At 37.7% G+C, this 14,721-nt stretch overlaps 1 protein-coding gene across 4 annotated transcripts in view; it reads left to right on the top strand.

Annotated features, from left to right (window-relative positions):
* Nucleotides 1-224: 224 nt before the first annotated feature.
* The window catches only part of LOC143880224 (TLC ATP/ADP transporter), a 112,325-nt gene continuing 97,828 nt past the window's right edge, over nucleotides 225-14,721 (top strand). For 2 of the 4 annotated variants that reach the window (XM_077383044.1, XM_077383043.1), the window contains exons 1-6: nucleotides 225-623; nucleotides 10,746-10,910; nucleotides 13,990-14,088; nucleotides 14,193-14,327; nucleotides 14,469-14,537; nucleotides 14,614-14,710. In XM_077383044.1, coding sequence (XP_077239159.1) covers nucleotides 522-623; nucleotides 10,746-10,910; nucleotides 13,990-14,088; nucleotides 14,193-14,327; nucleotides 14,469-14,537; nucleotides 14,614-14,710 — 667 coding nt within the window. In that variant the 5' untranslated portion in view covers nucleotides 225-521. The remainder of the gene's footprint in view (nucleotides 624-10,745; nucleotides 10,911-13,989; nucleotides 14,089-14,192; nucleotides 14,328-14,468; nucleotides 14,538-14,613; nucleotides 14,711-14,721) is intronic. The other 2 variants (XM_077383042.1, XM_077383041.1) reach the window with 1 other exon arrangement.

The raw sequence follows: 14,721 nt of genomic DNA, 5'->3' as shown, positions 1-14,721 counted from the left end.
AAGATAATCTAAGAAGGGCAGTGATAAATTCACCCCCTGTTCACCTTTTAAAGCCCACAACAAGTTCTCTCTATCACAAACTGTACACACCCTCAAAACTTTGTGTCACAAATTTAACTTACCCTTACAACTCTATCTCTTCAGCCGGTTGTGAGCTTCACAACCGCTTAAAAGATACAAAGGGGGTGGGATAGGGAGGGAGGGAGGGCTTCACAATCAACCGGTTATACTGTTTACAGGAGGGTGAATTTATCCAAGAAAGGGGTGTAAATTTTGATTGTACGGTAGAGCCCACAAAATTTAAGGATCGAATCAAATTGCAGACCTTTGGCATGGACCCGGACTCTGCCTTCTCAGTACTTAGTGCAAGGCTCGAGACTTTGTTCAAATCCGTTCATTGACAAATGACAATGTCCTTCCTCCCCAATTGAGCCCTCTTTTTGCCAGCAGCAATGGAGGCCCCTGACAACAAAAAATTGGAATCGCCTTCTCTTTCCCGATCGAATTCTCCGTAGAGAAGAATGATAACACGATCTCGGGTGGAGGCGATCGTCTCCTCTATTGTGACCGTTCATCCTCACGAGATCTCCGCCCTAATCCATTCTTCTTCCTGCTTTTTCTTCGTAAGTCTCCTCTCCTTTCCGATTCTTTAATTTCTTCTTTCACTAATGCTATCTTCTCGACGAAGTTTCTGCTGAAGAAATTAATAGGCTTTTTATGCAAATGTGATTAATTTGTTTAGTCAGCTCAATTCCACGATTGACAACTAGAATTTTGCTTTTGTCCTTTCCCAATCCTTTTGTTTTGTTATTTTCTTTGCGTTTTGCATTTGATTCAGTTGAATGATTGAAGATTGCCACATCATTCAGTGACGTGGAAAGGTGCTACGCCGAAAATCAAGCTAGAGAGAGATGTTAGGAAACTAATTCGTTTCCTAACCTCCATTCTCATCTTTAAATATCAAGAGTTATCATTCCTAGATTATAGGATATCTTTTAGAAGTTTTATTTGTGGTAGGAATTAAATAAGGTAGTTGTCATTTACTGCTTCCTATTTTATAATATTTATTTGTAGTAAGAAGTCTTTTATTAGCAGGATTTTTAGGCATATAAACTTTTAAATAAACGGTTGAGAATCGGAAGAGGGGACGTTTTTGACTGAATAAAGAAATATTATGTTTTTATATGCAAAATAGGCCGTGAGCCTTCTTCTTTCCCTTTTGGGTTATGGTTTTATAAAAATTACAGATCAAAGGTGATAAAATTCTATTTGGTTTGTGGGTTTTGCGATTTCTTCTTCTTCTGCTCACATTAGTTTGGTATAAGAGCTCAGATTGACTCATGGCGTTTGTCGCAAAGAAGCGACTATCATGGCTCGTGGGCGTCATCAAGATCATCAAATCGATAGAGTTGAAGAATTAAGGATGCAAATCTATCAACTTGCGAAACGCGTAGCGCGTCTTGAAACTCGGAGAGGCTATAAGTCTCGGAAGATATCAATCCTTTTTATCAACGTGCTCCGCAGGGTGAGTCGTGTGAAAGGGAAATTCAGAACAGAACGGGTCCAAACTGAAGGTACGTAAATTTGGTCATCGAAGAATTTAACGAGTTAGTCGAATCGACAATTCTAAATGAACAACTGTGTTTTGACGACTACAATGATGATGAGGGTGACATGATCACTTGAAATGATTGTGGTGAAGCGTTGGTTACTCGACGTTCTACGAATAATCTTGTTATTGATAGGAGGAGTTGCGAGTATGTAGTGACACAAACGATGGATATTGTGTGCTATGAAACCACGAACGGAGAAGCAAAAGAAATTATATCTGACGGCATAGAGATCGAAGTGGAGGATAAATGGCAAAATATTAATTTTATTTCTTCATCAATTTTTGTGGATCCATTTTACTAGATTATACTTTGAAGACCACACTGGATGTTTATGACTTCAAGCCAGTTCAAGGTCAAGAAAAATTATCTTTTTGTCCTAAAGATTATGTAGAAGAATTTGATACTCTATATTTTCAAATGATTATCTAATGTGAGCGGAAAAAGAAGAAACCGCAAAACTCGCAAACCAAATAGAATTTTATCACCTTTGTCTATGATTTTTATAAAACCATAACCCAAAAGGGAAAGAAGAAGGCTCACGGCCTATATTTTGCATATAAAAACACAATATTTCTTTATTCAGTAAAAAACGTTCCCTCTTCCAATTCTCAATAGTCTATTTAAAAGTTTATATGCCTAAACCTGCTAATAAACGACTTCTAACTACTTCTAACTACTATAAAATAGGAAGCAGTAAATGACAACTACCTTATTTAATTAATACCACAAATAAAACTTCTAAAAAATATTCTATAATCTCGAGGGCAAAAAGATAATTTTTCTTGACCTTAAACTGGCTTGAAGTCATAAACATCCAGTGTAATCTTCAATTCATGATATAATAAAAATGGATCCACAAAAATTGATGAAGAATAAAATTAATATATCGCCATTTATCCCCACTTCGATCTCCATGCCATCAGATCTAAATTCTTTTACTTTTTCATTCGTGGTTTCATAGCACACAATAGCCATATCTTGTGTCATCACATCCTCACAACTTCCACTATCGAGGATAAGATTATTCGTACTACACCGACTAACCAACGCCTCGCCATGATCATTCCAAGTAATCATATCACCCTCATCATCATTACAGTAGTCAAAACACGGTTGTTCATTTAGAACCGTCGATTCAACCAACTCGTCAAACTCTTTGACCAAATCTAGATGTGCTTGTTCATCTAGAACCTTCAATGTAAACAACTCATCAAATTCCTTGTTGGGTTGATTAAGACCCATCCGATCTTGAACTTCCCATTTACCCGGCTCACCCGCAGAGCACGATGATCGAAAGGGTCAACACCTTTCGAGATGAGAGAGAATATTTTTATAGCCTCTCCGAGTTTCGAGACGTGCTACACGTTTCTTAAGTTGATGGATTTGCATTTAATTCTTCAACTTCATCGATTTGATGATCTTGATGAGGAGCACGAACACCTCTATCACGCCGACGATTGTTTGACATGGTAGTCGTCATTTCACACGACAAACGCCAAAATCAACCTTGGGCTTTGGTACCAAACTAATGCGAGCGGAAGAAGAAGAAATCGCAAATCCTACAAACCAAATAGAATTTTATCACCTTTGATCTATGATTTTTATAAAACCATAACCCAAAAGGGAAAGAGGAAGGCTCACGACCTATTTTGCATAAAAAAATATAATATTTTTTTATTTAGTAAAAAACGTCCCCTCTTCCGATTCTCAACCATCTATTTAAAAGTGTCCATGCCTAAAAGGCCTGCTAATAAAAGACTTCTAACTACTAATAAATACTATAAAATAGGAAGCAGTAAATGACAACTACCTTATTTAATTCCTACCACAAATAAAACTTCTAAAAGATATCCTATAATCTAGGAATGATAACTCTTTATATCTAGAAAGAAAAAGGAGGCGAAGTTGATTTTTTGGTCTTCTTCAGAGAGGCTCAACGCTTAGGGCTAGTAACTCATTCAGCATCCAAAAATTCTTCCGAGCCACTACATCCCTATCTGCACCTAGCTTCGGAAAATAAGAATGCGAGGGAGTCACTCGCTCGAAACTGTAAGGTAGGTATTAGAAGAAGCTCTGGATTATGGGGGGAGTGGCGCCTTAGGCCGTGCGCCTCACACCAGTCGGATTGGAAATGCCCAGGCCGCGAGTATAGAAATTTTGGAAATCGCTGCCTCTGTCAGAGGTGTTTGATGAGGCGAAAGGACGTAGCTCAAGGAAGGAGTCCCATAGAAGCTTCGTGTGATTTTACCCATATGATCGAACTTTATAGAGGCCCATCAGAAATTAGAATCCCGATGAAGCAGATTGAAGAGCGAACATTGGCTCTCAGAAGATGTTTGGTGGGATCAATGGCTAACAACAAATGGAGCCTGGAAAAGGTATGATAAGCGCCAAAAGTCTTTGGAATATGCCCCAATTACCAAAACCTTTCCACATTGGCCCATTTTTAGTCCGTTTCAGCTTTGAGTCGGAATCCCAAGCAAATTGGATTCTTGATAGAGGAAGCAACGTCTTTGGTGACTTCCTCTCTTTGTTGAAACCCTGGAACCCAATGCTCACATCTACTATGAAGGCTAGATGGATTAGATTCTACGATACCCCGCTACATGCATGGACCCCATCAACAACTGAGGCTTTGGGGAAGCAATTTGGGCAGGTAATCGAAGTTCAATTGACGGGCAACCACGATCATTGCATGAGTTATGCCTCTGCAAAAGTGTTATCCTCGAATGGAAATACCAGATTCCTTTCATCTGCCTTAAGGTAGGCTCAAGAAGCTTCATAATAAATATTGAGGAGGTAGAAGGGATGATAACTAATAAAAACCAGTGCCCATCAAACAAATAAGAAATTTCCAGTTTTCCTCAAGATGCAGAAGATAAGCTCAGTACCGGCATGCGATTGCCAAAGAATGATTTTGAGCAAAGGAAAAGCTTTTCCAGAAAAAGGAGTAAGAGAGGAAAAGAGCCGTTGGTGCAATCTTTTAAATTTGAACCAAGTTGGGTGTCACGGATCGAACCGCAGGAATCAAGGACTAGTACGAGGAGTCAAAAAAGAAAAACAGGAAAATCCAATCAAATGGATTTTCAGAGGGTATTAATACCCAGAATAGATGTCTTCCAAACGAAGGCTATCAGAATCGTTCCAAGGAAAGGAAATGATATGCAATCAGGACTTTTGATGGGCTCAAGGAAATTTAATGCGAGGCCCAAAAAGATAATAAGGAAAATTAATAGGGCCAAGGAGGACATGCGTCACTACCGAAGGAAACACGTCTCTTCGGTGTGGAATTCGATTAGTTGCCGTAACAGAGAAGTTTCTGTCTGGAGAGGTGGCATCCAACCACGGAAATATTGGCCTATTATTAGTCCTTTTCAGCTTTGAGTCGGAATCCCAAGCAAATTGGATTTTTGATCGAGGAAGCAACGTCTTTGTTGACTTCCTCTCTTCGTTGAAACTCTGAAACCCAATGCTCACCTCTACTATGAAGGCTAGATGGATTAGATTCTACGATATCCCGCTACATTCATGAACCCCATAAACAATTGAGGCTTTGGGGAAGCAATTTTAGCAGGTAATCGAAGTTCAATTGCATGAATTATGCCTCTACAAAAGTGTTCTCCTCGAAATGGAAATACCGGATTCCTTTCATCCGCCAAAGGTAGGCTCAAGAAGCTTCTTAATAAATACTGAGGAGGTGGAAGAAGGGATGATAACTAATGAAAATCAGTGCCCAACAAACAAAGAAGAAATTTCCAGTTTTCCTCAAGATGCGTAAGATAAGCTCAGTACCGGCATGCCATGGCCAAAGAAAAAATCATTCCGTGTGAGCAAAGGAAAAGCTTGTCCAGGAAAAGGAGTAAGGGAGGAAAAAGAGCGTTGGTGCAATCTTTTGAATTTGAACCAAGCTGGGTGTCACAGATCAAACCGTAGGAATCAGGGACTAGTACAGCGAGTCAAAAAAGAAAAACAGGAAAATCCAATCAAATGGATTTTCAGAGAGTATTAATACCCAGAATAAATGTCTTCCAAACGAAGGCTATCAGAATCGTTCCAAGGAAAGTAAAGGATATGCAATCAAGACTTTTGATGGGTTCGAGGAAATCTAATGAGAGCCCCAAAAAGATAATAATGAAAATTAATAGGGCTAAGGAGGGCATGCGTCACTACCGAAGGAAACGTGTCTCTTCAATGCAGAATTTGATTAGTTGCCGTAAAGGAGAAGTTTCCGTCTTGAGAGGTGGCATCCAACCCAAGAAATATTGGCCCATTATTAGTCCTTTTCAGCTTTGAGTTGGAATCCCAAGCAAATTGGATTCTTGATAGAGGAAGCAACGTCTTTGGTGACTTCCTCTCTTCGTTGAAACCCTGGAACCCAGGTAATCGAAGTTCAATTGACGGGCAAGCATGATCATTGCATGAATTATGCATTTGCAAAAGTGTTATCCTCGGAATGGAAATGGAAATACCAGATTCCTTTCATCCGCCTTAAGGTAGGCTCAAGAAGCTTCTTAATAAATACTGAGGAGGTAGAAGAAGGGATGATAACTAATGGAAACCAGTGCCCAGCAAACAAAGAAGAAATTTCCAGTTTTCCTCAAGATGCAGAATATAAGCTCAGTACCGGCATGCCCATAGTTGCCGGAAATTCCTTGGGCGGGTGGGAAACTCGTTTCCCTAAAACGCGTGTCTCGCGGGTGGGAAACTCGTTTCCCCTAAAACACGGGAAACGCGTTTCCGAAACATTTCAGAAACATGATAAAAAAATTGGACAAATATTTCCAAAATGCATGGGAAACATATGAGAAACTTCTGTAAATTATGTGTGAAACGCGTGATAAACGTATGGAACACTCGTAGAAAACGCATGTGAAATATGTAGGAAACATGTGTGGAACTTACAAAAATCATTTTGGAAAAAACACATCAAAAATTCTGGAATGGAAATTAAAAAAGAAAGCAATAGCAAATATTGTAATATAAATGAAAATAAGAAAAATTCAAATAGGTATTTGAAATTAACAAAATTTAAATATACAAAACCACGTATTTCGTATTTTCCTTGTGTTTAATGTGTGGTTTTTCTATCGTTTCTAAAACGCTTCTAATGTGTTTCCTAAGACGTTTCTCATATGATTTTCTATCGTTTTCTCGTTTCTCGTTTCCCCTGTATTCTTTTTCATGCGTTTCCCGTTTCCGTTTCACGTTTCGTTTCCCGAATTCGTTTCACACCCTGGTAACTATGGGCATGCCATTGCTAAAGAAAAAATCATTCCGTGTGAGCAAAGGAAAAGCTTTTCCAAGAAAAGGAGTAAGGGAGGAAAAAGAGCCGTTGGTGCAATTTTTTGAAATTGAACCAAGCCGGGTGTCATGGATCGAACCGCAAGAATCAGGGACTAGTACGGCGAGTCAAAAAGAAAAACAGGAAAATCCAATCAAATGGATTTTCAGAGAGTATTAATACCCAGAATAAAATGTCTTCCTAACGAAGGCTATTAGAATCGTTCTAAGGAAAGGAAAGGATATGCAATTTGGACTTTTGATGGGCTAAAGGAAATCTAATGAGAGCCCCAAAAAGATAATAAGGAAAATTAATAGGGCCAAGGAGGGCATGCGTCACTACTGAAGGAAACATGTCTCTTCGGTGCAGAATTCGATTAGTTGCTGTAAAGGAGAAGTTTCCGTCTTGAGAGGTGGCATCCAACCCGAGAAATGTCATCATTACCACAAACCTCCGTCGCTTCGGGCCACTAAAGGAGGTCTATCAATCTTTAAAAGGAAGCTTCTGGGTTGCCAAGAAACAGGAAAGAAGAAGAAAAAATTTCCTTCAATAGTTCAAAGTCTCATGGAAAACTCAAACTCTTCAGGTAAAGATAATGGGGAGGACAGAAAAGAGAAAAAGAAGATTGAATAAGGGAACCAGCAGACGAAAGTAAAAAATCACTTAGAATCAATGAGAGAAGGCCTTATGAAGGGACCCCAACACCAAGGGAAATAGAGATGGAAATCCTAAAGAAGGATTGGAAGCAATTCAAGGCAGACGCTGGAAAGAATATAGAAGAATTCTTTCTTCTAATTGGAATGAGAAATTTCAAAGAAATCTGTGTCCCAAAATACAAGCTTCCGTTTTTTTAAGAAAGCCTTAGAAGAAGAGAGAGGAAAGGAGGCAACGGTGGGTAGCCGAGCAAGGGGCGAGAGAGAGGGTTAAGGTAGTTTCTTTTGAGAAATTGATGATCTGCCGAGCTGAGGAGGATGTCAGCTCAATGGATGAGATGGCCGACTTTCTAGCAATAGGGGATGTTTTCGGGACAGGCCTAGAGGACCAACCCAACTCAACTCAACTCAACAAAGCCTTTGTCCCAAACTAGTTGGGGTCGGCTAAATGAATCCTGTAGAAAAATATCATGAAGAAGGTGAAAGGAATCTACTCGGCTCTAATCCTGGCTCTAGTTGGGTTCGTCTACGTGGAAGAACTAGCAGAGGAAAAAGGTAACAAAAAGGAAGAAGACAAAAGTCAGGGTCAGGAAAAGGGTGGGTCCCATGACCCCAGCAATTAGAAAATTTCCCCCCTCCTTTTGTTCTTGTAAATATCTTTTGGGTTTGGTCTTTTGTGCTTTATTTTGCTGTTTTTTGGCAATTCTATCTTTTGGTGAAAAATCCTCGCTGGGATCTTGAAGAGTTTCTTGATGGTTTTTGGGATTGGAAGGTTCAGACTACTGATTTTCTGAGGTGAAGGAGTTCCTCTGGAATAGAGGGAGTTTTTAGAAGGTTTGGTGTCTTTTTGTGAAGTTTCAATGCGATAGAATTTATTGGTTTCTTTCCATAGTCGAGGGGATGGATTTAGTTTTATTTAGAAGGTTTGATATTATCTGTAAGTTTTCCTCATCACAAGTCTAGAAGTCGTGCTTTAAAGTTCCCCAGGTAAAACCAATCGTTTTATTCCTTTATTGGCTTGAGAGACTCCGGTCTTTCGCTTGCGGAGGTACTTTTGCCTGGTGGCTTGTTTTTCTCTGATGGGCTGTGATGGAGCTCTGAAGTTTTCTCGATAGTTCGTTTTTATGTTCTGCTGTCTCATTGGTTCAGAAGGTCGATCTTTGTGCTTTCTAGGTGGGATGAATGATTGAGTCCTCTATAGGCTCTAGAAACCTTGGTCTTTTGCCTAGCGAGGTTTTTTTTCCAGAAAGCTTTCTAGCGGCTGTTTAAGTGGGAGCCTTAGTTCTTTTGTGAAGGAATATTTGGGTTGTTATTAGAATTTTTGGCAGTGACTTGTTAGCGAAGAAGGGGAGGTGAAGTTGGTTAGATGCTGTATGACATTATCCTGATCTTTTATTTTTGCTTGTCTTCATGGCTTAGAAGTATGATTCTAGCCATGCTTTATTGATGCTTTGTAACACTAGTCGGGACTTCTGGTCCCCAATGTACCTTTCACAATATCAATGAAAATTTTCTGTCAAATTTCAAAAAAAAAAAAAAAAAAAAACTCTTGATATCTAAAGACGAGAATGGAGATTAGGAAAGTAATTGGTTTCCTAACATCTCTCTCTAGCTTGATTTTCGGCATAGCACTTTTCCACGTCACTGAATGATGCGGCTGCGTCATTATCATTCTTCGATACTTCAAAAGTCGAGGAAGAGTTTTTCTGAATCATGGGAAAATGATGCTGACGAAAATAAGTAAGAACGTGCACTCTTTGAAGATTCAAATCCGAGGACGGATTTTCTCCAACCCGGGGAGTATGATGCAACCGCATCATTCAGGGCGAAAATCAAGCAAGAGAGAGATGTTAGGAAACCAATTCGCTTCCTTAATCTCCATTCTCATCTTTAGATATTAAGAGTTATCATTCCTAGAGTATAGGATATCTTTTAGAAGTTTTGTTTGTGGTAGGAATTAAATAAAGTAGTTGTCATTTACTGTTTCCTATTTTATAGTATTTATTAGTAGTTAGAAGTCTTTTATTAGCAGGACTTTTAGGCATGTAAACTTTTAAATAGACGGTTGGGAATTGGAAGAGGGGACGTTTTTAGCTGAATAAAAAAATATTGTGTTTTGGTATGCAAAATCAGCCGTAAGCCTTCTTCTTTCCCTTTGGGTTATGGTTTTATAAAAATCATAGATCAAAGGTGATAAAATTCTATTTTGTTTGTGGGTTTTGCGATTTCTTCTTCTTCCGCTTGCATTAAAGACAGTGGAATTGTATGAAAAAAATTGACCAGATGCTTCTTCTTGTATAATTGCTAAGAGCCTTATTACTAGTTGCTTTATGATTTTCACACCACTGCTATGGAACTTAATAGCTTCCCAGGCCTACTGAAATGCCAACTGAGTTTTTTCACTTTGGTCAATTATAATAGAGTCAGCTCTGGTTATCAGCACTATCCTTCAGTCGTATTATGCCAACTCAATTCTGAAATTTATCAAACTTGATATGGCAGCCTTTTTTGTTAATGTATAGAATCTTCTCCCTAATAAATGGTCATGCAACTCAATTTCAGCGGCTTGCATGTAAGGCCACCATCTTATCAATCAAAATTGATCTTTCAATAGCCAAGGATTGAAATGTCAAATTTTGTTGTTGGTTTCGGCCGAAATTATCCAACAGAGATAAAATTTCGGTTTTCATAAAATTTCCAGAAATTTCTGTTGAAATTTCAGTGATTTTGTTGGAAAATTTTCAAATTTTGGTTGGCATTTGTTAAATTTTGGTGGAAATTTTGTAAAAAGAATACCAAAATTTAATTTCAAGCAAAATTTTGCCGAAATCTTGTAATTTTCTGAATTCCGGTAAATTTCGTGTTGGCCGTGGCTGAAATCTGAAATTTTGTCCGACACGTTTCGCTTTTAAAACAATGTCAATAGCTACTTATTGTCCTACTTTTCAATCTTGATGTTGACATTGATGAGTAGATTGAATTTTTTGGAATTTCCTCTATGTAGATTTGCATTTGGTTAGCATGTTATGAGCTCTATCATTAGATTCATGTATTTCCTTTTGTGTTATTTCTTGATGAGTAATGTTCAGACTTTTATGATGTAACTGTGATGCTAGGTGTGGCTGCACCTTTTGTGGCCCATTGCTAATGAAATATTTTGCTTCATCTTTCCTTGTTTTTTGGGATTTCTTCCCACAGATTTTAAGTGCATACTTTGTCATCCTTCCATTACGGGATGAAGGCGCGATATCTTTAGGCCTAACCAACCTTCCTGAGCTCTTCGTGGGATCCTTGGTACTCACACTGATTGCTGCTCCTGTTTCAACAATCATCTTTTCACTGCCTAATCTTTCCAAAGGGAAGGTATGGCAAATAGTCTTTCTTGTTCTAAATTTTGTAAGTTGTGAATTGTGTGATATTCCATGAATTTGAAAGTTGATAGATTTATCCACATGATTTAGGTTTCTAGTTCACATGGTTGCATAGTTCTTGAAACAGTTCTAAACATGCAATTTTTTGAATCTATATTTTATTAAAAATCAAGGAAAGTACAAATGAAATTATGAGGCTCTTAGATAGGGCCATAAAAGGAAAAGGAAAGAAACAAAAACCACATAGATTACAAAATAGGCATGTAATGCTAAAATGCTCTTGCATACAGGAATGACCAAGGTTTTCTAATAAGCGTTCTCTTTATAACGAATGTGAGAATAAGGCATTAAGAAAACGCACAAATATAACGTCTATCTCATTAAACATGTAAAGAAACTTCAGGGACGGCTACGAGCTTTTTCTTTTCAACCAATTGATAGCTATCAAAGAATTGCCTTAAATCCAAGCCATTCAAGATGACATCAACCTCGAAATCAATCACTTGAACCTCACCACCAAAAATTGAAACTGCCAAAACCACAACCATAATTTTTTAATAATCAGAATAATCCCTCCAAATCCGGATTTCCGAGCTTCACCAAGGCCATCCATCACAAATAACTTCAATGCTTCTACCCAAATCTAGATGAAAGTCCTTAGAGGAGACCTGGCATCTAGTTATTTATATTCAAGACCATAATCTTAGCATACACCAATACTGCTACAAATGTTAATTTTTTAAGGTAATAGGAAAAATTCTATATTACTCCTCCCTCATATCATGGAGTCGTTTGCTCTATTTGCTGCTCCTTCATAAAGTTCTAAGCTCATGCCATGCTACTTTTGGTGAGATTCATTTTTATAATCCTCCAACCATATGGTCGTGAGATTAAGAGGGAGTCGTATGCCACTTATTAGATCTTTCCACCTCACATGAAGGCGGTGTCTAACAACACATGTCTTATGCAACCTTATGAGAAGCACTCTACTCAGCATAATCATAAGCTAGCATTGAATGTGCAACTTAGCACATCACCAATCGAGCCATTTGTAGAAGCTGTAACAAATGGAAGTAGATTGATGATATAAAAGAAGAGGTAGGTATTTTAAAAGATAGTAATGTTGTGGGATCCAAATGGGTGTATAAGACGAAGGTAAAATCTAATGGCACAATTGATAGATACAAAGCTAAAATAGTTATTAAGGATTATAACCAAGACTTAGTCTTAACTATGGAGAAACATTCAGTCCTATATTAATTATTGAAGGCCACTAAAATAAGATTAGTTTGCCATTTGTTAACTAATGTCATTGGTTGGAGGCATAATGAAATAGATGTTAAAAATGCATGGATACCTCAGGAACGAAGTTTACATGAACAACAAGAAGGATATGAGGAGGCACGCAGAGATACATATATGTGCAAAAGCCATTTATGGGTTGAAGGAAACCCCTAGAGCTTAGTTTGACAAGCTGAATCAAGCTGCTCATATAAGAGCATAATACGAGATAAGTGTATGTGACACTTCGTTATTTTCCAGGCATATCGAGTTTAGTTCTCATAGTAGTTTATGTTGATGATATTATCTTTGATGGGAATGATAATCTAAAAGTTTCTATGTTGAAAATTGGACTGAAAGAAAATTTTGATATGAAAGACTTGGGAGAACTTTACTATTTTCTTCATAATGAAGTGAAGAGAACAAAGAATGGAATGATTCTGACTTAGAAAAAAGTATGTTATGGTTCTACGTAGCAGATTTCAGATGTCTAAGTGCAAGTCCATTTCAATACCAACATTCTATAATATGAAGACTAGTAGTAGAGATGGTGAAAAGGTCGCATATCCTCATATGTAAATTAGTATGGTTGGTGCACTCCAGTACTTGATCTTTACCATGGTTTTAAATTTCGGCCGAAATACAGAAATTTTGTCTGGAAGTTTGGCCGGGACCAAAATTTAAAACCAAAACCGAAATTTAAAAATTTTAGCCGAAATTATAAGATTTACACCGAAATTTGCACAGAAATTTCGTTTTCGGCTGAGGCTGAAACCGAAATTTCAAACGTTGACCTTTATACAACCATCGCTTATTCAGTGAGTCAAGGGGTATTAGTTTATGCATAATTTGAGGCAAGAACATTTTCTAGCTGCAAAAAGAATTATGACGTAATTCATTCACTCTGTGTGAGAAGAAAGAAATCAAAGTAGAAGGATTCTAATATTGTGTGTGGGAGTTTGACTAATTCATTCACCTTTGTGTAAACACACTACTTTAAAGAAGTGCATTGAATGGTATCATTTTGTTTCTTTCCAATGACTCATTTTCCAACATTTATTTATCTTAAATTTGACACCTACTCCAAGACATTCATTTCTTTTCTTTTCATTTTTTGAAAAAAAAAACTGCATTTTTGTAACGATGCTTCTCCCTTGTCCTAAAAATGGGTAGGATCTGCACGTTTATCACTGATTTTGGATGCTTTAGCACTCAACTGAAGTTGCTTTGTCTCTCAATATTGTATATTCTCTAGTCTCTACTACTAGTCCAATAAAATATGAGAAGCAGCCCATCTCTTTCTGAAAGTAAAGTAATGCATAGAACTAATAATAAATGGGACGTTTGTTTGTCGTGAAGAATGGTTTCAGTCGCCCTTCATGTGGTTGGTTCTATTTATGACGTGTCCCCACTTTTATCTCCAATGTGGTTAGGGTAGTGAGCAATTTTTTTTTTTTTTTGGAAATGTTCCTAAGGTAGTGAACAATTGATCTATCAATTTGATCCTAGAATTAGAGAAAATCATTATATCTATTGTTTAAGATAACAATCACCTCTCAAACATGGTACCTTAGTTGCCTCTTTTATAATTATACTGAATAAAGTGAACATTTTTGAGAAGATCATTCTAGCTATTGTTTGAGATAACAATCAACTCTGAAACATGATAGTTTAGCTGCCTCTTTTATCATTATATTGAATAAAGTGAACAATTATAAGAGGATTCACTAACTGTTGCCACTGTGGATGTTGGTGTTTCATTGTGTGACTGGTGCTTCTGGAAATTTCAGGCTTTGGTTTTAATACACAGGTTTTTTAGTGTATCCCTTGTCGTATTTTTCATCCTATGGTATGCTTCCACAGCCGGCTATTCCCCTCTCACTTCCAAGGTAAGATTTGTATCTGGTGACGTATATGTTAGACTCAAGATTTTTTTTTGATCCATCCTTTGTGTGATAATTTCTTGTCATGTTCTGAATTTTGTGTGATATAGGATTCAGTTTCTCGCTCCTCCCTTGTTAAAGAGGACGGCAAGGTTGATGTTAGTGAAGGAAGTCCTGCCCATTCGGCAGGATGGGGTCAGCATGGGTGGTTTTATATTTCAGTTAGAATTGGTCTTTTCCTTTGGGTGCGACTCTATCATGCTTGACTGCTGAGTTATTCAGCATTTTACCATTTTCAATTGTCATTTTGATAATACCATTAAACAAAATATAGTCATTTTGATAATGTTGATCTTTTGACTCGAAATTTTTTTTCTCTTCTGAAGGTTGCGCTGCTTAATCTTATTACTATTTCTTCTACATGGGCTCGAATAATTGATGTAATGGACAATGAGGTTTGTATGCTGCCATATAGCATAAAGTGATAAAGAAATGGATTTCATGCAAAACTTAACTTTATTTTGTATGCAGTCTGGTTCAAGACTGTTTGGCTTTGTTGGTGCTGGTGCAACACTTGGGCAGCTTTTTGGATCATTATTTGCCGCAGGGATGGCTTGGTTAGGACCTTGTATGCGTGTT

Source organism: Tasmannia lanceolata, unplaced genomic scaffold, assembly GCF_043159265.1.
Source record: "Tasmannia lanceolata isolate RefF3 unplaced genomic scaffold, GAP_Taslan_0.1 ptg000006l, whole genome shotgun sequence".
In the NCBI taxonomy this organism is placed as follows: domain Eukaryota; kingdom Viridiplantae; phylum Streptophyta; class Magnoliopsida; order Canellales; family Winteraceae; genus Tasmannia; species Tasmannia lanceolata.
The sequence above is the reverse complement of the archived record's forward strand: the minus strand, read 5'-3'. Positions and strand labels throughout refer to the sequence as shown.